Genomic DNA, 21,469 nt, shown 5'->3' with positions numbered 1-21,469 from the left:
GATAGATGTAGACTGTAACTTTGTTGTCACAGCGAGATGAGAGATGGGAGACAAAAGCACAACAGTTCTGCGGAAAGCGGAGTAGCCCAGTGGATCGGGAGTCACTCAACACCACCCGTTACCAGGTCTTTACTATTATCTCACTTCATTCTCAGACCGCGCATTGTGGTTTTGTGTCCGATTTTGGTGCAATTCTACAGTCTAATGTATAGCCGTTGTCTCAGAGCGGATTTAATCCCATTTACTTGGATCAACTGGAATTTTCTCCGGCAGGTTAATACAAAGAGGTCAGTCTGTGAGTCTGCTCTTGTCTTGTCCCCCCGGAGCCTGCGTCTCCGAGGCCCCGAGCTTTCCCAGCATGCTTTTTTCACGCTGTAATGTCACACCTGAGTATAAGGTGACTCCCTGGAGCCCGGGGCTCTGAGGTCATCTTTACACCACAGTGCCGGGAGGAAAGGGGAACACACGTCCCCTCCAGCGCTGTACAGTGTACGGCTGGCTTTGTATGTATGCGTGTGCGGCGGTGTTGGCGGTGTTGTGTGTAGTTGATATGTCATGCTAATGAGACAACACTTACTTACCATTACCACCATCCATATAATTATATTTTAAATTTAGTTTCTTCAGTCTGCATCATGTGCAGAACCTGCAAATGAACACTTCTCAAGAGAGTAAAACAGGGTGTGAGGTGTGTGCGTGTGTGTGTGCGTGCATGCATGCATGTGTGTGAGTGTTACTAGAAAATCAAAGTACTTTCGCAGTAAGACGTTACAGCAGATAACACCCAATTACTGATAAATTAGATTTAAATTATTTTATCCTGTCAGATGTGTGTGTGTGTGTGTGTTCGTTCTTTGACCTGAAGTCGATACCTCATCAGTTTTTACTACCGGGCGGGGCATCACCGGGAACCATGAACTGCTCAGGTACAAAGAAAGTCCCGCACTGTGCACACGGTTTTCATTGCAGTAAGTATGTGTGTGGGTGTGTGTGTGGTCTGACAGCATCACTACACACTTGCGACATATGTTGTCAATCTGGTGCGATTACATCCACTGAAATGACGGCAATCATTATTGAGGAAACATAACTTAGCAGACAGGAGACAAAGACGAGAGTAAACACGGAGGAGCTTCATCAAACCAGCTGGACTCCATCACGCTGCCTCGACCACTCCTAAAGAACAACAAACTTGAGAGGCAACAAATATTTCATGAGCACGTGAACAAATATCATTCTTTGTGAGATAAAAAATAAAATAATTTGCACCACGCTCTGACACAATGCAGGTTTTCCAACTTTATTTTTAACTTCACCTGACAGGACGACTGTGCTCAGGGACATGAAGGAGTAGTCTCGGTATTTACATAAAGTTGATACATCAAGAAAGCAATTTATTATGTACTGAAATAGGTTTAGGTGTGGAAAGAACCTTCAGAGTTGCAGAAAGAGGTAAAGAACTGATTCACCGTCTTTCAAAGGGACTTTGATAAGTGTTTGCACCAATAACAAGGCTTCCAATTTCCAAAAATGCAAAGACGTATCTTTAAAGAAGGAGCAAAAGATCAACAGGCAGACGGGACTGATAGAAGCGTAAATTAGTCTGCAGACAGAACAGGCTAAAGTTAAGACAGCATAACATGTTTAGGTGCAGTTTTAGGTATTAATTAAATACATCTATTAATGTCACAGATTCATATCAATATTTTTCCCTGACACGACTCGTCTGTGAAAGCATATTCAATCACTGTAAATTCAATGGAAAACGAATGTAACTCGCCCACTTCTGGGACCCAGCCAGAGGTTTGTGGGGAATCCCTTGAGTTCTTAAAAGACTTGTTTCCACTGCTTCCGACCTCTGCTGCACTGCAATTAGAGTCCACCTCGGTTTGTGGCGCGTGTGGAACCAGCCAGCTGCCCGATGCTGCCCCCTGCTGAGCCGAGCAGAACCGGACTAACAACGTTAATGTAAATCCAACTATTACAGCAAATGATACAACTCATGGACGGACACGCCGATCTCCTCGTGGTATAAGCATGAGGAAATCTGAAAATGTGATGAGGACAATTAGAAATCGTTGTTTGGATAAATTGTTCAGATAATGTGAAACCACCCGGAATAGAAAAACAACACAGAACATAATGAGCTCTAAATCCGATTTGATCCAACATTCATCTTGGGTAAAGGGGCAAATGGGGTAATGGGGTTTCATACATGATGCAATGCGTGTGTAAACACTAATTCACAGGGTTGAGCACGCTGACATAAAAATCCCCTATCACGTGTTTCTGCACCACGCAAAGTGGCCCTGAGCTGAGCGACGAGATGGAAATCGAAACTGTGCCCGTAAGTTTCGTTTTCCTGATATCAGATGCTGCTGCTGTTGATAAATACGGAGACAGTCTACGCAGCGACATTCGCAAGTCGACCATCGTTTCATCGCACTGCAAGAGCATCTCATCACCGAACAGAATGAGCAGACCAACAGGTAACATATCATCTATTTTGTGTTTAATACGTTAATGTTCTGTGTGATTTGCTAATTAGCAATATTTGTTTTGATGAATTTGACCTAGCCTGAGCCCTTTGTTCCCCTTTAATTTCCTTTTACCTTCTGAGGGCTTGTTTCCCGTAATGTGACACCGTGGCTTTTGTTTGACTTTCCTTGCAGACTGGGTTCCTTCCTTGTGGATGGAGACCTTTCAGAATTTGCTGGCCGATGAGCTGGAGTATGAAGACCGGTGGAACCTCAACTTTGGCTACCAACTCACAAATGATCTCACAAACAATGAGAGAAAGAAAGGCTGGAAGATCTTCATCGAGTGTGTACACGGAAAGTATGTACTATTTGTATTACATATTCTCAAATAATCGAGATGTATAACTTTAAACTCATGGACATTCTGGTTAAGGAACATAAAACTAGCTGTGAAAACTGTTGAGAGTTTCTGTTGTAAATTGGCTGAATGTGGAGCAGGCGGACTTGTTGTGCTTTCTGTAATCGGATGACAGATTCTGCATTTTTATGTAGAAGCTGGAGGCAAGCGGACAAGATTTTCTTGTTGTGTGCTTCTTTGTCTGAGTAGTAGGCCTACTAATTATGCTGCCTGAAAAGAATGCATGATATGGTTAAACCAACAAAGTTATGGGAAGACCTTTTTTATTTAGTTTAGTTTATCAGCCAAGTTTTCAAAGTTTCTGTTTATCACAAAAAAGACAAATTCCTTCCGAATCTGAATCAGATTCTGATAACGGCGCTGAGGTAGAATCATACTAACCCGAAAAAGCTCTGACTAGTATATTTTGTTTTCTCACTGGCCACAGTTTCCAGTGTTCATCTTGCCGCAAGACCTGGTCCTCAGCACGGGTGACGCTGTTGTTCCGCTACATACTGCGAGGGACGAGGGGGTCGGTGACCATGAGGCCTTTTGGACAGATCTGCCGCAGTTGCCAACACGATCAGTTTGAACTCCCTGGTTTTTCCGAGGAACACGTGGAAAACGCCTTACTCAGACTGTTTGCCAAAATTCGGAAGAACTGCTACGGAGAGGACACCGGCGAAGATCATGTTGGCGATTCAGGAGACAGCGAGGTGAAAACCAAACCGCATGAGAAGGCCTTGTGTCAGGCCTGCAGAGATGGCATCTGCTGTCAGGACGAGGAGGAGGAGGACGACGACGACAATTAGAAGAGTGTGGTTGTCTGAGTGAAAGAGAAAGGGAGGCAGAGGGGTGACAGTAAAAGGCTGGCAGGGGCTGCGCAGATGGGCTGGGGTGTTCGTTTTTGGTTTGAATGTGTTTTGGTATTTTAAAGTGGGCCAATTTTTGTGTGTATTTTTTTGTTGTTGTTTATGTTGTCATTTATGTCTCTTTTGGGGAGTTTTTCCTGTGCCGATGTGTTTCGGGACAGAGGATGTCGTATGTGTACAGAGTGTAAAGCCCTCTGAAGGAAATTTGTAATTTGTGTTTTCGGGCTATACAAAATAAAATGAATTGAATTGAATTGAACAATGTTCTTTTTTTAGCATCAGCACCAATAACACATTCACTCTTGTAAATATATAAACTCTAAGTTTTTTATTCATGTCAACATGTGTAGCTTTGTTGTTCAAATTCCTGTAACTATTTGAACTATCATGTAGCTTGTATTCTGTAATAGGTGTCTGTCACCAATATAAATCTATCTTTTTAACAAAAAAAATAAATATATATGTACATCATCTGTATACAAACATAAGCATTATTATTATTATTACTTATTTAGTGTCTATTTACACAACTTACCTGTTACAACAGCTTAAACATAAGTTTTGGAAAAGGTCACAAAATAATAACAACGTTTCACCAAACAACCCCAGACAACCGACCAATCAGGTGGCAGCTTTCCGTATGACAGCTGGTTCCGAGCATGCGCACTGCGCTTTTCTCTCTGGCAGCCACAACAACACTGAAGCGATCCAGCCAGTCTCGCCCCTCCGCTCTCCCAGCACAGCAGCAGCAGCGGCGGCATCGTCGTCCCCGCCGGGTCCGGTGGCAGCGAGGATGGTTCAGTGGAAAAGCAGCCGGAGATGCGAACCACAGTGACGAGATAATAATGGCCCTCTATGTACGTAAGTTCCCGAACCCACGACCGGTGACCAAGTGAGACGACCGTGTAAGTCAAAACGGCGCAGGTTTGATGTTGTCCCAAGCTAACGCTAACCGGAGAGAGGCTAGCGTTCGGTAACGGCGCACGGGGAGGCTGCTTTTGGGTGTTCTCGTCTACACCCGAGGCGGAAAATGTTAACATTTTCGAGGTAAAGCGCCCCCCCCCCCCGCTCCCCCTATTAACGTACCGCTCGCTTCCCGGTCGTGTTCGCCGCTCGCGCGGGCTGTCAGCGCGCGGAAACAAAGGACTTTAACGGAGGGGCCGCGTGGACAGAAACACGCCGAGAGGAGTCGAGCTTGTTGTTTTCGTTGCTTCACGCTGACACACTTCTACGCGGTCCAACCTGAGTACGGAGCCTGTTGACGGTGACCGGGCTAAATGTCGGTTAGTGCCGAGGGGCTGTCGAAGGGAGGACTGCAGCTGCCGTCCCACCGGACCTCATCCTCACCAGTTCGATGTCTCTGTCTCTTTTTTGTGCTTAAAGCCCCGCTTGTCAGTTCATTCAGAAACCTGCCGAGATTCGCCACCCGAGTGCGGTGAGACTTTACGTCACCACACGACAGCGCGTCATGATAACGGTGAAGGCGCCGCGGGGGGTTCGTGTTTGTTTATATACACGATATAACGTTACCCAGTGAGCATGTTTTGGTTGAAAGGACGTTTAAAAGACGTCTATGCCCGACGTTGCAAAATGGTTTAAAAGTGAAAGTTGTTTCAACGTCTATTCGTAGACGTTGAAAAGACCACATTTCAACGTGATTTTTTATACGGTAATATTTCGTCTTCTCTTGTATGCTATATCAGTATTTTAGAGGTTTAAAAAGAAACTACGTCCACATTTGTAAGTTTACCACCGGTATTATAAATCACGTTGAAATACGTGAACGTCTTTTCAACTTTCACTTTTAAACCATTTTGCAACGTCGGGCATAGACGTCGTTTAAACGTCTTTTCAACCAAAAAATGCTCACTGGGACGTGTTTACAAGTAATGTTTGAAACTGCCCGCATTATTATGTCTTAAAAACCTCATGTTAACAACACGCAGTCCAATTTCAACCATATTTCAACGTTGAAATCACGTCTTGTGCTCACTGGGTAGTAACGGAGCAGTAAAGGCAGATTTGACAGCGGAGGTTCTGGCAGGTAGGACGGACGTGATTCATGTAATTCTACGCTTAGTCGAAGCTGTAGATCTTCACATAACGTTAGCTGAGATGTTTATTAGTGTAATATGAATATCTTGATATGATTGAGCACCTTTGAATAAATTATCATTTTAAGCATGAATGTTCTAATCTTGTGTGTAAAGAAGAGCACCAAGACAATCACATCCTCATAACTTCTGATTTGCTCATAAAACTTTGATGGCAAGCTGGATTCTTAAAAAGAACCCAGTCTGACTTTTGTCAGCAGGAATCATCTGACAAAGGTTTCCAGACAACATTTATGCGTTTGTGCTTCTGGAATTCATCAGTCGCTAAGCCTTAATTATCACATTACCTACAATGAGGAGTAGCATATGTTGTGGAGGCCTGCTCTGTGGAGACCTGTGGTACGAGTGTTACTCACAATTGTTCATTCTCAAAAACACAATAGACAAACAAACATTTGTTCCCGGCTTACTCTCCGGCTAATAAGTGCGAGGGTCCGTTTAACAAGCAGTGGACACTTCCTCAGGCCCCACCACCACCACCACCACTGAGCACTTTTGTAATGGTTGATAATTGAACTGTCACTTCCCAGCACAAACCTTGCGTTGCCTGGAATTCCAAACTTCCTCCATGTCCAGACTTCCTGTCCTTATTTAGTATGAGACACAGAGGGCGAGCGAGCGAGCGCGAGACTGGGACACACAGAGGAGTGAAGTGAACTGGAAGTAAACCAGTGTGCACAAAACAGAGAGCCAAACAGACACACTGACCTAATAACTATAGTAACCCCCCCCCCCCACACACCCACCTCCACCCCTTTCTATCGGCCCCACCATCCCTTCTGATACAAACACACGGTCCAGTCTACTGCATCGTTGGAGCGGAACTTGAAAAGATGTTGTCTGTAGCTTCTGCGCGGCCCACATGCCTCCTTCTGTCGCTGCGTGGAAACGGCAGGTAGACGGAGTCTATTCGGATGTTCCAGAACTCGGACAGCCAGCGGCCAACTGTGGCTAAAAGAGGCTCTTTGTCGGGGCCCAGACAGATGGCCATAGAATGAAGACTGTAATGATAGGCCCAACGGCCACACACACACTCACTCGCACACACACTCCGCTCATTACAGGCTGTAATGAGTGGACAAATTGTGTGTGTCCGAGGGAGGACATGGAAAAGATGAGGAAGGAAATGAATCAGAACACAGCGATTTGAGAGCGACTTGAGATCCTACAGGAGGTTAATCAGCTGTTGCCAGTGAGGGTAAAGTCGGTTGTAGCTGCTGTTCTTGTGGTTCTTTGCCTGAGGGCCTGCGAGGATAAGTACATCAGTTTTTTGATCTACGATATTAAGTGCTGCAAATGGTTCTCACATCTCCAGTAGCAAACCACTATATACTATTGTATGCAAATGTTGGCTGTGGCCAGGGGTGCTAATGTTAAACATGTCTTTCATCAAATCAATAGCTTGGTTATTACTAACCTCCCCTGTCTTTCTCTACCTGCTTTTATCATTATCTCTTTCTCGTGTCTTCCTTCTACCGCTCCTTTCGCCCTTCCATTTCCGGCGAGAAAACATTGTCGCCACGGCACGTCAGCCAATCGATTGTCTGTTGTTTTTTTTATACTCTCACCAGCCCTTTCCCCGTGCTCATTCTAATCATTTCCTCTCTTTCCTCTAATCAATATCTCTCTCTCTCTCTCTCTCTCTCTCTCTTTTACTTTCAGAGCAGGAGAACACTTAACCATGTTGCTCTGAGTTAGGAAGAGGAGGAGGAGCGGAGAGGCAGACGGGCATCTCCCTTTTGGTGGTCCTTTTGCAAACTTGAAGCGATGGGCAACACAGCCACCAAGTTCCGCAAGGCCCTGGTGGGTGGCGACGAGGCCCTGGCCTGGCAGCTGTACGAGGGGAACCCTCAGTTCAGGGACGGCCTTGACCCGAATGCATCGTACGGAGAGCAGTACCAGCACAACACGCCGCTGCACTACGTCTGCCGCCACGCCATGACGCGTCTGCTCAGGTAACAAAAAGTAGAAGATTTTGTCGAGAATGTCAGAGATGAGAGACCAACAATCATTTTTGAAGCAGCTATCAAATACGACTACAGAGAAATTTATGCAAGCGAGTCGTGTTAAACGGGACGACGGCCCCGAGAGGCTTCAGAGAATCCCCCTTTTCAAAATTGTGTTTTTATGGCAAGAACCGTGACTTTTTGTTTTCCGAAGGTACGTGATGTATACGCTGTCATCCTATGTTAATGATGTCACAGGCCAACAATTACGTTGACACATGCCAGACAAAGGAAAAGCACATTAGCACGAAGAACACTGGCAGTCAGACGCAATTAGACCCACACAGACCGCAATTAACAAAACTGCAAACAACAGCCTCCAGAAGGAGCGATCACCAGAAAAAGCAACTGAGCTTTCCGAAGTGAGCAAGAAAATGGGCACTCTGCCAAGTTTGTACACTAAGCCTGTTAAAACCGCTGTACAATGGCCTTCTGTAATTCTGGATAAACTTTGATTGCGTCTGAGAAAATAACTCTTGTGTTCTCTGTCTCTCAATTTAGACTTTTACCAGAAATTGCTGCGTTGCAAATTTCTGGTGTTGCGCTTAAAAAGCTTGAAAGCAGAAAGAGTTGCAAAAAACAGTACTACGTTGCACTGGAACTTAATGAACATAATATATATACTTGCCTGAACCAGGTGTAAGCCGCTCCCCCTTGAAATAATGTTTTAAGCAAAACAATCTAAAAAAAATAGAAAGCAAGACGCCAGTTAGTCTTTTTACCCCCTGCAGAGATAATCAGACAGCTGATCCAGTGATTCGATACCCTCACCTCCTCCTGCTCGCACTCTTCCTCTCTCCTGCCCCTTCTTTCCATGATTACGGGTCAGGGTCAGAGGAAGCCGTTTAAAAAGGCAAGTTAATTATCTGTGCATCTGCTTCAAGCATGTGCATCTGTGTTTAGAGGAGTCTGGTGGGGGGTTTGTGACTCCACAACTGCTTAATGTGTCCCGGTCTGTGAACGTGAATATAACACACTTAACACATACTTGGTGTGCTATTTGGGTCCTTTGCTGCTTACCTATAATGGGCCAGAGAGGCGTGCTGAACGCACACTCTGCTCCAGATAAGCATCAGAGGAAATGCCGCTTTGTTCCAACAGCTCGTTTGGATACAGGCGGGCGGATAGACAACCAACAAATCTCAGACAAAAACAAAAAGAAGACTCATGGAGAACAATCGTGGGCCGGTACATTCAGAATCGGTTTTCTGATCATTTTTAACATATGCCCCATGGCTCGCATCTAGTTGTCCCCTCGGAAAGGATCGGATAGTAATCCATGAGATGTGCAAAACTAATGCTGGGAAAATGGGTGCAGTTAAGGAAGTGTAACGCGTCCTGCCCATCAACTGAGAACGCAGTCTAAGAAACTCATAAATGAGATGTATATGTAAACGTATGGCAACTCCCTCTGGTCTAAGTCTTCAAGCCACAAGACAGGTTCTGTTTTTTTTTCGGCTTTTGATATTTCCATGTGAATTATTACATTGGTCCTAAGGTTTGGACCGCTTTGGTGCTCGACAATTGCAGCAAAACATGTGATGTCCCCATGCTGGTTATTTCTAGTACACAGATATTAGGACTATCCATCTGAAACCCGGGGCGTTGCACATGTATAAGTGTCGATGTAGGGGGGGGATTGGTTTGTAGTTAAGGGCATAATGAGTGATTGTTGCTGAACGGTTGATTCAGCAGTGAGCTGTCATTAGGGGGGAACTTCAGGGGCTCGTGGCTGAACGGATGAGAAGGTCAAAAGTGGAAGTGCTGCAAGGCTGCACAATATGGAAACATCAATTTCTTCTGCAAAAGGAGCAGAGATGAAGTTTTTTAAAAAGTTTTTTTATGTATATATTGAATCAATGGAAGTTCCCAAACAATATATCTATTATTTCCTTCTTCTTTTCAATCACTTCTCAGGCCTCCATGTTCTCCTTCCTCCACATCTATCTGTCTCTCGCATATAGGCTTCATGGTTCTCTCTCTTCGCCCTCTTATTTGAAGCCTCCTTTTAATGTTGCCGTTCCTCCTGAACTCCGTTTTGTCCTCATTCTTTCTTCTACTTGTCCAGGGCCTTCCTGTTCAGTAAAGAGGGGAACCTCAACAAGCGCAATGTGCACAACGAGACCTGCCTCCACGTGCTGTGCCAAGGCCCGCAGATCCTGCTGCTGCCAGAGGGAGCGCTGTCGCCGCGACTGGCCCGACCGCAGAGGGACGAGCAGCGCCGAGCCGACTCCCTGCAGGTACAAGCACGTGACCACGCGGGTTTTGAACTTACACGCCGGCGTGACATTTCTTTCTCTTTTTTTTGCGTCAACCTGGCTGAGACGTGGAAATAATGCAGAGTGTTTCTTTTTGTGGACTCCTTCTCTGGCCGCCAGATGAGCCTCAGCTGGACCGGTGCCAGGCTGGAGGGAGGCCAGTACGAAAAGGCCAATGTCAACGCCACCGACAACCACCACAGCACCTGTCTGCACTATGCTGCGGCTGCAGGCATGAAGAGCTGTGTGGAGGTGAGAGAACGTGTGTGGACCCCTATGGAAGTAAAACCTTGAGTTTGGAGGAGCTTTCTGCCCTGTAGGGCAGATCGGTCTTTTGTGATTGGATTTCACAGCCGGTGAAATCTGAGGACAGCGTTATGCCAGTGCCCGCATTAAGAGAGTCTGGTTTGTGTTTCATTACTGTCGGATTTCAAGTAGTGCTTCCTGCCTGGTTTTTCAAGGTTTTACAGCTTCTGAATTAGGAACAAAATCCACTTCCTGAAATGAAAGAAAATTGAGCTCAACCCAGATATTATGCTTTAAGATATAAAGTAAGAGCACATTTATCTTCATCTCCTCCCCTCTTCCATCTTTCATTCATCTCCATTTAGCTAAACTGCTTCTTGTTGTTTTTTTCCAGCTTCTTTCACATGTTACTGTGCATCACCATGTACAGTATTTTCTGCATTTCTGCCGTCACGTCTTCTCCTTTGTCCCCTTCCTCCCGTTTTCTCTTTGTCTGCTCCACTCGCTCGCCCCTCTCGCTTCCTTTGTTCTCTTTTGTTGCACTTCAATTTCTTGTTCTTCCCCGTTATCCATTTCTCCTTTTCTCTCCTCCCCGTAGCTGCTAATCCAGAGCGATGCAGACCTTTTTGTGGAGGACGAGGACAAGTTGACGCCATGTGACCACGCCGAGCGGCATCACCACACCGAGCTGGCCCTCAGCCTGGAGTCACAGATGGTTTTCTCCTCCTCTTCAGCTCAGCAGTCAAACACGGACGCTCATGGTGAAACCAACCTGCGGCAGTACAAAGAGGTGAGACCACAGTTATGACATCGGGGGGTTTCATTCATGCTGGACATTGAAGTGTTTATGCTTTTTATATACATGCTTCCGCCTTAAAATGGCCATTTGTAAATGTACCCACATTCTATGGAGATCCTAAAATAGCAATCATTAACAAAACAATATAAATTATTAAATTAATCTATTGAAAAAGCCTAAAAAACAAAACTATTCTCTATGTCTGGTTCAGCCACTTTGTCAATATTAGCACTAATTCCCAAACAGCAATTTTTACCAAAATCTTACTGTTTAGGAATCAGGAAACAGTTATTGCCAAAATATGTCAAACATACAAGGAATTTGTCTTGGCGGTTGGTGCGTGTTTAAGTAAAAACTCAAAAAATATGAATAATAATTGCTACTGTTTTTTAGTTGGAAATGGTAGAATTTTTATATGATTATTTAGATATCTTCCATGCGGGTTGGTTGGTGATATGATATCACTTCGCCATGCAGATTCTCATATCTTTTAATCTCTAAATTTCTCCAAATCTCCATTTGCATTTACAGATGCAGATCTTTTATATAATATATACCATATATTCCCCTCTTCTCTCCTAAAAGATTAACCAAGTTACACTGCTTTTTGTTTAGTAACACAAGCAGTGTTTTTCAGCATTGTCAGGAAGTTAAACAGAGGGCAACGGCAAAGATTTACAGCAGCGTCTGCTGCCAACTGGCAGCACTTTGATCTCTTTTCATACTGCCAAATCTTTACTAATACCTAATCTCTCTTTCCCACCACCACCACCAACCCCCGCCACTGCAGCCGCCAACCCTGACCTTTTCATTCTTTTCAAATTATCTTTTTTCACTTCCTTAAGGAAGAAATTTACTTTCACTGTTACTAATTTTCTCTTTCACTTCCCTCATCATCTTCTCTACCTCCCAAACTTTTCAGCCTTATGAGGGACTGAAACTTCAGGACCTGCGCAGGCTGAAAGACATGCTGATCGTGGAGACGGCAGACATGCTGCAAGCCCCCCTCTTCACTGCCGAGGCCCTGCTCCGAGCACACGGTACGTGGAAACTGACCTCTGTGAGACCTGCACAAACCCTGGCAGTGCTGCGGTTGCAATATTCAGAGAGAATTGCATACGTACTCCCTGCCTCTAAAGTAACAAGTTGCTTTGGATAAAAGCGTCAGCTAAATGACATTTAATGTAATGTAATGTAAAGGTGTGATTACTCTCTCTTTTTCTCCTCCTCTCCCTCCAGACTGGGACAGAGAAAAGCTTCTGGAAGCCTGGATGTCGGACGCTGAGGGTTGCTGCCAGCGCTCAGGTGTGACCATGCCCACCCCACCACCCAGCGGGTACAATGCCTGGGACACCCTGCCCTCACCTCGCACCCCAAGGACCCCACGCTCACCACTCACGCTTACCCTCACCTCCCCGACCGACAGCTGCCTCACACCTGGAGAGGAGAGCCTGGCTTCGGTGAGACGCACCCAGTGATGACTTTAAAATTGCTGTAATGGTGTTTTAAATGAACTCGTAAACGGGGCAGAAAAACGATTTCTAAACCTACTTATGTACAGTAAATAGAAGGAATTAGTTGGTTAACTTAAAGTCTCATCCATCCATCTTCTATACAGCTTATCCTAAGAGTGTTGCGGGCGGACTTGTAAAGCTATTTAAAATGTATTTTCTATTTGTTTAATTTTTATTTGTCTAATCTTATCAGAGCAACGGAGGTCATCGGCGAGCTTTTAAAGCAATGACTCTTTTCTATACTATCTGTTGTTGCACATAAGCTTTAGTGTCTCTGCTGTTGCTGCGGGTGTAATTACACACCTGACAGACATATTATATTACTTTACATGATGACCTGTAAACATTGCTGTTTTTTTCCTTTTACTGTGTATGAGTATTATGTCAATGTACAAAAAAGTGTTCAATCTCCAGTTGATGTATTTAGTCATGTGTATCACTAGGATATAATTTAGTTCAACATAATTTAGTGTCAGGGCCACGTCTGAATAATTTACCTTCTGTCTCGCTGCAGTGTGGGATCTGTCTCTGCTCCATCTCAGTGTTTGAGGATCCAGTGGAGGTGTCCTGTGGACACGAGTTCTGCAGGGCGTGCTGGGAAGGGTAAGGACCTGTGTGTGTAAATGTTCCTGCTTACTTCAGTGTGTTTTAGCAGTTATGGATTATTGATTAATAATGTTTGTATTTGCGTGTTTCTTAGGTTCCTCAATGTAAAGATTCAGGAGGGTGATGCGCACAATATCTTCTGCCCGGCCTATGAGTGCTACCAGCTGGTGCCGGTGCACGTGATAGAAAGTGTAGTTTCCAGGGAGATGGACCAGAGATATCTACAGTTCGACATCAAGGTAGAAATGAACATTCATACTGATATTGATTGATTGATGTCATTGAGGCTCACCACAGCTTAAGAAATTATTTTCATCCATCCTACATTTATTTTGTGTGTTTGCCCCATCATCTCCTGCCTGCACATTCCCTATCCTCTGTGTTCTCTTCTTCCTTCTATGTGCTCCATATTTAATTTGAGTCCCATCTTTCTCTCTCTCTCTCTCTCTCCTTCCCTGTTGCAGGCGTTTGTGGAGAACAATCCTGCCATCCGATGGTGTCCTGCAGCACGTTGTGAGCGGGCGGTGCGGCTCACCCGACCAGGCCCCGGGGACAGTGACCCCCACAGTTTCCCCCTGCTGCCCTCCCCAGCCGTTGATTGTGGCAAAGGTCACCTCTTCTGCTGGTACACGTCATTATTCATTCATGGCTTCCTACACATATTTCAACACAACAGGTGAAGGAGGCCTCATTGCTGTTGACCTGGAAACGTATGCAGGCAATGATCAGAAATGTCTTCTGTGCCTTTTTCTTTCTCTTCCCTTTTTGCTTCCGTTTCTAGGAATTGTCGTTGATTGTCACAACGCTTTGGCCACACTTTGTTCACCGTTTAACACCCTCCCTATCTGCAGGGAGTGCCTTGGCGAGGCCCATGAGCCATGTGACTGTCAGATGTGGAGGAACTGGCTCCAGAAAGTTACAGAGATGAAGCCTGAGGAGTGTAAGTCTGTCTTTGTGTTGTTAGTGTTTTAATTGGGATTATTTTAGCAGCACCTCAGTAAGCTGACGCCACAACAAGGCAGTTAACAGCAGCTGTCAGACGGCCTACCGGGATCTGTCTAATATATTCTTATAACATAGTGGCTGGTGTTAAGGTCATGGATATTTGTGTGTCGTGTTGGGTGTATCTGCAGGGCAGGTGCCGAGGTCTCTAATTTGTGTGCGCACCTGCATTTGTTTGTGTGCTTTCCACAGTGGCAGGTGTGAGTGATGACTATGAGGATGCTGCTAACTGCCTATGGCTGTTGACCAACTCAAAACCATGTGCCAACTGCAAGTCGCCTATTCAGAAGAATGAGGGATGCAACCATATGCAGTGTGCTAAGGTATACCATTTATCTCTCCGTCAGCTGTGTGTCACGATGTGCTGGTAACAGACATTAACTTCTATGCTTTCATTTCATTGTTTACTCTGTCTGTGTGTGCAGTGCAAGTATGACTTCTGTTGGATATGTCTGGAGGAGTGGAAGAAGCACAGCTCATCAACAGGAGGCTACTATCGCTGTACTCGCTATGAGGTCATCCAACAGCTGGAGGAGCAGTCCAAGGAGATGACTGTGGAGGTATTGACACACATCTAAAAGATCACGCGCAAGTTTTCTCTAATAGAAACATGCATAAAAAATATATTGATACTACACACATTTCCACTGGCGAGAACTACGCCATAACTTGTCAGATGATGCATTATTGAAGCACATGTTGATGTGTTCTGCAGCATTTTATGTGTTTCCATACACAAAACACACACACACAAGCTATTTGAGTGAAATCAAGTTGTTTTTGTTACAGGCAGAAAAGAAGCACAAAAGTTTTCAGGAGCTGGATCGTTTCATGCACTATTATTCTCGCTTCAAAAACCATGAACATAGTTATAAGGTAATACACTTATTACACATATTTAAATCAATTCAAAGCTGAGTTTCCATGAGAGATTCGTTACAATCTGATGATCATTTAATATTGGACATGTGTATTTTCTCCTCTTGTCCGTTAGTTGGAGCAGAAATTACTAAAAACAGCCAAAGAGAAGATGGAGCAGCTCAGCAGAGCCTTCATTTGCAGTACGTCGCTGTTGTATGATACAGGGTGGCTGAGCCTTTTGTTCCCATCATAATTCATTAGTCCAATCTGCATTGTAATGCTGGCTTGTTTTGTCCAGGGGAAGGAACTCCTCCGGACACGCGTTTCATCGAGGACGGTGTGAGTGAGCTGTTGAAGACACGACGCGTCCTAAAGTGCTCTTACCCATACGGCTTTTTCCTGCAGCAAGGCAGCACCCAAAAGGAGATATTTGAACTAATGCAGGTATGATGCACATTCAGGACGACAAGTCCCTGCAGCGATCCCTATGGACCCATTAGGCCACAGGACGGCTAAACTGGTTAGGACAAACAACTTAGTGGCAATCTGACCGTTTTATATTTCTAATACTAGATGATGGGTGCTAAATTACATGTTAACCGGATCACAAATATTCTCAGATATTTACTGAAATTCAACCAGTAGTTGTTGCAATGGTGTACTCACTTATTCATTAACTGTACATTTTAATTTAATATTCCTCAGAAATGTTCTCCTCAACATACCACACATTACGGTGTTGGAGCAGTTTGTAATATGCATGTTTCATGTATTAGAATGTGGGTGCAAAGATGAATAAAATGAAGGGAGTTGTAGTTTGTAGTTTGTATTGTTGTATACAAGATTATACTACAGATAATCATAATTTAGCCCACTAAATGTTGATGTTTTCTTCTGGTCATACAGAATAATAAGTTTGTTATCATTATTGAGGCTATTGGATGGTATCTCCAAGCTGAGTGAGTTCAAAAGTCCACCCATGTCTTATTTTAATAGTACAAGTTTAATGAGTTTATTAAATTTCCTGTCTGTGTACAGATAGGAGGTAACGTGCTTGTTTTGTATCTCCTCAGACCGACCTGGAGATGGTTGTGGAGGACCTGGCCCAGAAAGTCAACCGGCCGTACCTGAGGACTCCTTGCCACAAGATAACTAGTGCAGCACGTCTGGTGCAGCAGAAGAGGCAAGAATTCCTGGCATCAGTGGCCCGAGGTGTGGCGCCCAACGATTCTCCCGATCCGCCCCGCCGAAGGTAACGACACACTCTCTAACGTTTGCCCAGTCATCCTCCCACTGGCACAGACAAAGTAAAATTGGAACATTTCTAAACCGGAAATGTAAATTAAAGTCAGCCATCACGTGCAAGACTAAGCAAACAGTCTTGTGTTTGTTTCAGTTACCCAGGAGGATCATGGGACTGGGAGTACCTTGGCTTCGCCTCCCCTGAGGTAAACTGTGACACCGTACACAAAAAAACTTTTCCCTAAACCTGCACTTGGTGACCTGCTTCAGCATGAGGTTATCTAAATGCATGTCTACGGCTGCGGCTGACTTAGCTTACTCATGTGTGTTAAGATGGGGAGTCGTCACTCTGTACTGGGAGCAAGAGATCCGAGAGAGAGACAGTCACAGGTAATGCGCTATAGTTTCTGCAGTCCTCTGTGCTGAACGTTGTGCACCTATTTGATACAAAATAGAATTGCAACACAGCTTTAAATGGATTTTTTTTAGTAACACAGCTTTAATTACTCTTTCCAGGATTATGCTGACATCCAGTACCGTCGCAGACACCGACCACGGCGCAGAGGAGATATGCTGAGTCTGCACAACCTCAGAAGCAGCAGCAACACACCAGAGACCAGTAGGAGGAGTGACAACGCAGGTTGGGGAAAAGGCTTTACTACAGTATACAATGACCACAAAAAGCATTATAAAGAAGTGGTTTATTTTACAGCATGGGGCATTTTGGAAATTAACTGTATAGGTTTCACTGTATAGGTTGAATTGTCTCCTGGATCCTAATCCAGCTACATCTTATACACTTACATATTTTCTCTTCTCTTCACATCAGACGACCAGAAATAGGTTTTGAAGTTATTGCCCCATGGAGCTGGTTTAATTGACGCACATAGAACATTGATCCGTGGAAACAATTTCTAATCAAACACCACAAAGCAGTGCTTGTTTTAATGGGATATTTTGTGTACCAGAAAATCCAGAGAGGATTGAGGGCCGCAGGAGAGTGCTGGGCTTGCTGGATGAAGACGATCCGAACATCCTGCTGGCCATCCAGCTGTCCCTTCAGGAGTCTCGCAGAGAGCGAGACCTAGAGGGAGGGACGGAGGGGAGAGTGGAGCTGGACCGTGGACCTGACAGAGGACAGCAGAGGATGCGGAGAACCTCGGGGGACGCGGGTGATGTTACTTTGCAGTCTCTAAACACCGACTGTCCTCCAGGAGCCAGAGGCTCCTCCTTCCCCGCTGCTCTCCAGAAGCCCCCTCGACCCCCTAACAGGACAGACTCCACCTCTCAGCCTCCCATGTCAAACCCTCTCCCGCTCCCGCCACCCCCTCCCTCCCTCAGTGCGGAACTGCTGGAGCTGGGAGACAGCCTTATGAAACTGGGGAGCATAACCGCTCCTTATGACCTAGACACACACACGCAGGAGCAGCTGTGCTCTCACCATGCATACAACCACAGTACACACACCCCTCCTTACACCATCGAACCTACTTACAGCGACTTCAGACCGGAACAAAACCCACAAACTACTCCATACGCGCTTGACCATGTTACCATTACTGATCCCAGTTATGGCCACTCCAGTGGTTATTTGTCCGAGGCTGAACACGCTGCCTCTTGCTCACTTGAACGCACCCAAGACCCGGCTCACTCTGGTTCACGTAACCGGGAGCACGGGACCCCGTGTGACGGCACCCCGCGACCGGACATCTCCTACAACGCCGAACACGGCGGCTCGTACACTCAGACCGCTGCCTACGCTCTCAAACACCCGCCCAAATCAGAGCCCCAGCCCCTCGCCCAGTTGTGCCTCCCGTCTCCAGAGCTAGAGCCGGAGCTGCTGCTCTCACCGGTGATCCCCCCGGGGGGGGCTTTCACCCCCAGTGACCCGCAGAGTCTGGAGCCCCTGGACCCAACAGCCAGTGCCCAGCTGCTGGACAACATCATGGCCTGGTTCAACAACAACATTAACCCCCAGAACAACCCTCAGAGCCTGGCGCTCATCCCCTCCCCACCCACCACAGAAACGGACTCCTCTCCTGACACACACACTGAGACTGAGTCAGAGAGCCAGACCTCCAGGGGCACGACCCCCGCCCTGCTCTGGCAGCCCCTGGAGGGCGAGCCAGAGGCTGGCGGTGGGTCGGCGAGCCCCCGCCGAGGCGCGGAGGGCCTGAAGACGTCGAGGCCCAGCACTCTGGAGCTAGAGAAGAGAGCGGACGCCGAGGAGGGTGCGGACGCAGGGTGCGTGTCTGAACTGTCGCTGGACGAAGCGCACGCGCACTCGTGTTCGCACTCGCAATGTGGAAACAGTCCCGCACACACTGCCGCAGACACAGAGAGAGACCTGGACCTCATCCTTCAGCTAGAGGGAGAACAGTCTTCTGTGGAGTGGGAGGAACAAGTACACCTGGTGTGACAGCAACATTACGATGTGGAGTGAGAACGATAATAATGATAAGAGAGAAGTGAAAGAAGGAAGAAAATCTTTGGAGTGCTTACTGTATGTATTATACTGCATTTACAGGACACAAAACCCTGGGGATTGTGTCCAGTAAAGATGATGTCATACGCAGACGCAAGTGCTTTTGTCTGCTCAAAAAATGAAATATTTGAAGTACATCAATGGAATGCTACTGATTTCATAACACATAAAATGCTGCACATGTTTTTGTTTCCTTACCTGTATTTGTGTTGCCCAGGATGAAGTTTTGGTGCTGAACTCCAAACCCGCCTCACTTTTTAGTTAACACGCCGACCCGACCGCAAGCTCCCTGGAGCCAAATATGCTAACTGTAACCTGGGAGCTTGTTCAGCGTACTGTACAATCACATGGGCCTAATTCAGATTTTTGGACCTTTGTGCACACTGTGCCTGTTTTGTTAGAGAGCAGACACGCTACGGAGGATTTCTTTTGGCAGGCCGCAAACAACGGCAATATGCTTGTCTGCTCAGTGAACGTCACGCTAGCGCAACGTGCCATCTGGGGATTTAATGACGGCTATAATTATTTTGTAAAACGCCAGCGATCACGTAAGAGATCTAATCTTGTCCCTCTACACGAGGAGGTCGGAGGTCAGAATTCAGCATCAAGCATTCTTGTTGTGAGGGGGGGGATTGCAGTATTTTACACCTGCTTTGGCTCAGTTTTGTCATTGTGCAAAACCCTTCCACCCAAAATGCCTTTATAATAATATAATGTTTGCCTCGAATTTATGGAATACATAACATCTTTATCAAAAGATGTATCCAGCTACATTTCACATTGCTGCATTTGAATCACATTTCAAAACAAATGGATTTTATTAAATGCCATCAAAGAGAAATGAATGCTAGAAGTAAGTATTTGAACATTCAGTCTTCAGATACTTTTGTGTGAAAAGGGAAAATGTTATCATCCATCAATTTGTCAGTTGGTACATTGACAACTGAGCCAAATCAATCAATACTTTATATGAAAATTCATTTTGTTTGCTTATCACTTTATCATCTATATTCCACTACTGATGGCTAGTGCAGTGTGCTGTTTGATAGATGAGAGCTGGGTTGGGGTTTATTGTAGTTTATCCTCTTCTATTTCTATTATTTGTATAGAACTGTTTTTTCAGTTTAGACCAGAGTTGTTGGGTCTGTGTGCCTTTTTTGTTTCAATCATATTTGTCTATGTTTTGGTATTTATTACTGTCATCGCTTTTATACATGCAAATCAAAGTTGTCTTTGAGGATTAATGGAGAACACACTACTTTGGCGGTTGCCATATACTGAGGTTCTTGATGCACGTTGGTATTATTTGTCCTCACACCACAGGTTTATAATATTTTATTGTATCCCCTGAGAAAAGCTGAATTGCAGATAAGTGAAATAAATTTGTTAATTATTTACACTTTACACACTTGTTTCCACTATAATTACGTTTTATATCCATGTTGTTTGAATGTGGCCTTTGATTTTCTCGAAAATGCGATTCAGCACTCTTTTTATCTTTAAACTTAATTTCCCAACTGGAATGTTTACAAGATAATTAAGCACTGCCTGTTGTGTTGAGATATGATCTGGTGCTGCTGGGAGTGAAATCATAATAATGGAGTGTGTTTATATTCATACTTTCATGCCAATCCAACAAATGTTGAGATATCCTAATTAAGTTGAAATCTGTGTGTCTGCATTAAATGTGCCAATTATGCAGAATGTGATTTGAGAAAGCGCATCACGTACGATTGAATATTAAATTTATTTAAAGTCCGGGTGCTCCACTGAAGTGACAAAACCCCTAAAATAACCATGTTTTCTTTCTGTATTCAACATTAAACTGTGAAGGCGCTGGACAAGTTGTTAGGTGCTGATGGAGACATTTCATGAGGCCTGCTGAGCTTGTGTGACCTATAAACATTTCAGACATTGGTTGTTAAATTATTCCTTAAGAAATATTTACTTTAGTTAACTATAGGATATGAAACAAGAATCTGGACTCCTTTTAATTTGCACAGGCATGCTGTGTTGCACTAATCAGGTGGATGGGCAAGATGTGGAAGGATGATTAGTGTTCTTTTATTATTTCCTTGTCTTGATTTAGAATTTGATTTATGGTGTCATGGGAATGGTCCTGTATAATATGGTAGACCATATATCATATTTTAATGATCCCTCATAAAACCACTTGAGAATAATAGAAAAATGAAATTGCACTAGCATAGATTATACTTGATACATTCCCAGTCGATCCATAAGAAGGGTTTGATGTGTGGCCAAAACTGTAAAGGAAAGTGTCAGTGCAAAGTTTTCTCTCAATAAAAACAACTGAAAGATTGTCACTACAAGATTTTTGAATGGTAAATACTGCCTTCAATTAGAAAAAAAACCTTTAAGATATTATGCAGTTTTACTGCGTAATACAATTTAAAAAAACTTCAATTCATTAGAGTCATAGTTAATGGTTTGTAACACCGACTGTGGCAAGTTCAACTAGCTGCAGCAAAAAAAGCTCTGTGTTACTTTTGTGTTTAATTTGTGCTTGTAGGCGTTGCAGTTGTGGCATTGTCATGGAAATGTTATATCTATAAGTCAAGATGTT

General features: G+C 44.7%; 2 protein-coding genes across 10 annotated transcripts; both read left to right on the top strand.

The window, feature by feature from the left end:
* Nucleotides 1-2,247: 2,247 nt before the first annotated feature.
* Nucleotides 2,248-4,003, top strand: LOC120826135 (receptor-transporting protein 3). The gene is made up of 3 exons (XM_040188138.2): nucleotides 2,248-2,489; nucleotides 2,673-2,838; nucleotides 3,326-4,003. Exons 1-3 carry the CDS (start codon nucleotides 2,327-2,329, stop codon nucleotides 3,687-3,689), a joined length of 693 nt encoding a protein of 230 aa, XP_040044072.2. The 5' UTR covers nucleotides 2,248-2,326; the 3' UTR covers nucleotides 3,690-4,003.
* A 416-nt stretch (nucleotides 4,004-4,419) lies between these two features.
* Nucleotides 4,420-21,205, top strand: LOC120826127 (ankyrin repeat and IBR domain-containing protein 1). Of its 9 annotated transcripts, none has more exons than XM_040188128.2 (21): nucleotides 4,420-4,606; nucleotides 7,526-7,818; nucleotides 9,938-10,109; nucleotides 10,248-10,379; nucleotides 10,972-11,163; nucleotides 12,095-12,212; nucleotides 12,412-12,632; nucleotides 13,201-13,289; nucleotides 13,387-13,531; nucleotides 13,757-13,917; nucleotides 14,144-14,232; nucleotides 14,493-14,617; nucleotides 14,720-14,854; nucleotides 15,084-15,170; nucleotides 15,289-15,355; nucleotides 15,454-15,599; nucleotides 16,229-16,407; nucleotides 16,552-16,603; nucleotides 16,731-16,787; nucleotides 16,914-17,037; nucleotides 17,366-21,205. In XM_040188128.2, exons 2-21 carry the CDS (start codon nucleotides 7,631-7,633, stop codon nucleotides 18,814-18,816), a joined length of 3,930 nt encoding a protein of 1,309 aa, XP_040044062.2. In that variant the 5' UTR covers nucleotides 4,420-4,606; nucleotides 7,526-7,630; the 3' UTR covers nucleotides 18,817-21,205. The 9 variants fall into 9 exon arrangements, with proteins under 9 accessions (XP_040044062.2, XP_040044058.2, XP_040044063.2 ...); XM_040188124.2 differs by having other exon boundaries at nucleotides 14,487-14,617; XM_040188126.2 differs by having other exon boundaries at nucleotides 4,427-4,606; nucleotides 7,531-7,818; nucleotides 14,487-14,617.
* Nucleotides 21,206-21,469: the final 264 nt, after the last annotated feature.

Source organism: Gasterosteus aculeatus, chromosome 10, assembly GCF_964276395.1.
Source record: "Gasterosteus aculeatus chromosome 10, fGasAcu3.hap1.1, whole genome shotgun sequence".
NCBI lineage: Eukaryota > Metazoa > Chordata > Actinopteri > Perciformes > Gasterosteidae > Gasterosteus > Gasterosteus aculeatus.
The sequence above is the reverse complement of the archived record's forward strand: the minus strand, read 5'-3'. Positions and strand labels throughout refer to the sequence as shown.

What these genes read in the sequence shown, in the direction of transcription:
- LOC120826135 (XM_040188138.2), top strand. Translation starts at nt 2,327, where the DNA reads ATGGAAATCGAAACTGTGCCCGTAAGTTTCGTTTTCCTGATATCAGAT. An exon ending in CAGAATGAGCAGACCAACAG is followed by an intron (nt 2,490 to 2,672) that starts GTAACATATCAT and finishes CTTTCCTTGCAG; the next exon opens with ACTGGGTTCCTTCCTTGTGG. An exon ending in ATCGAGTGTGTACACGGAAA is followed by an intron (nt 2,839 to 3,325) that starts GTATGTACTATT and finishes CACTGGCCACAG; the next exon opens with TTTCCAGTGTTCATCTTGCC.
- LOC120826127 (XM_040188124.2), top strand. Translation starts at nt 7,631, where the DNA reads ATGGGCAACACAGCCACCAAGTTCCGCAAGGCCCTGGTGGGTGGCGAC. An exon ending in ACCATATGCAGTGTGCTAAG is followed by an intron (nt 14,618 to 14,719) that starts GTATACCATTTA and finishes CTGTGTGTGCAG; the next exon opens with TGCAAGTATGACTTCTGTTG. An exon ending in AGATATTTGAACTAATGCAG is followed by an intron (nt 15,600 to 16,228) that starts GTATGATGCACA and finishes GTATCTCCTCAG; the next exon opens with ACCGACCTGGAGATGGTTGT.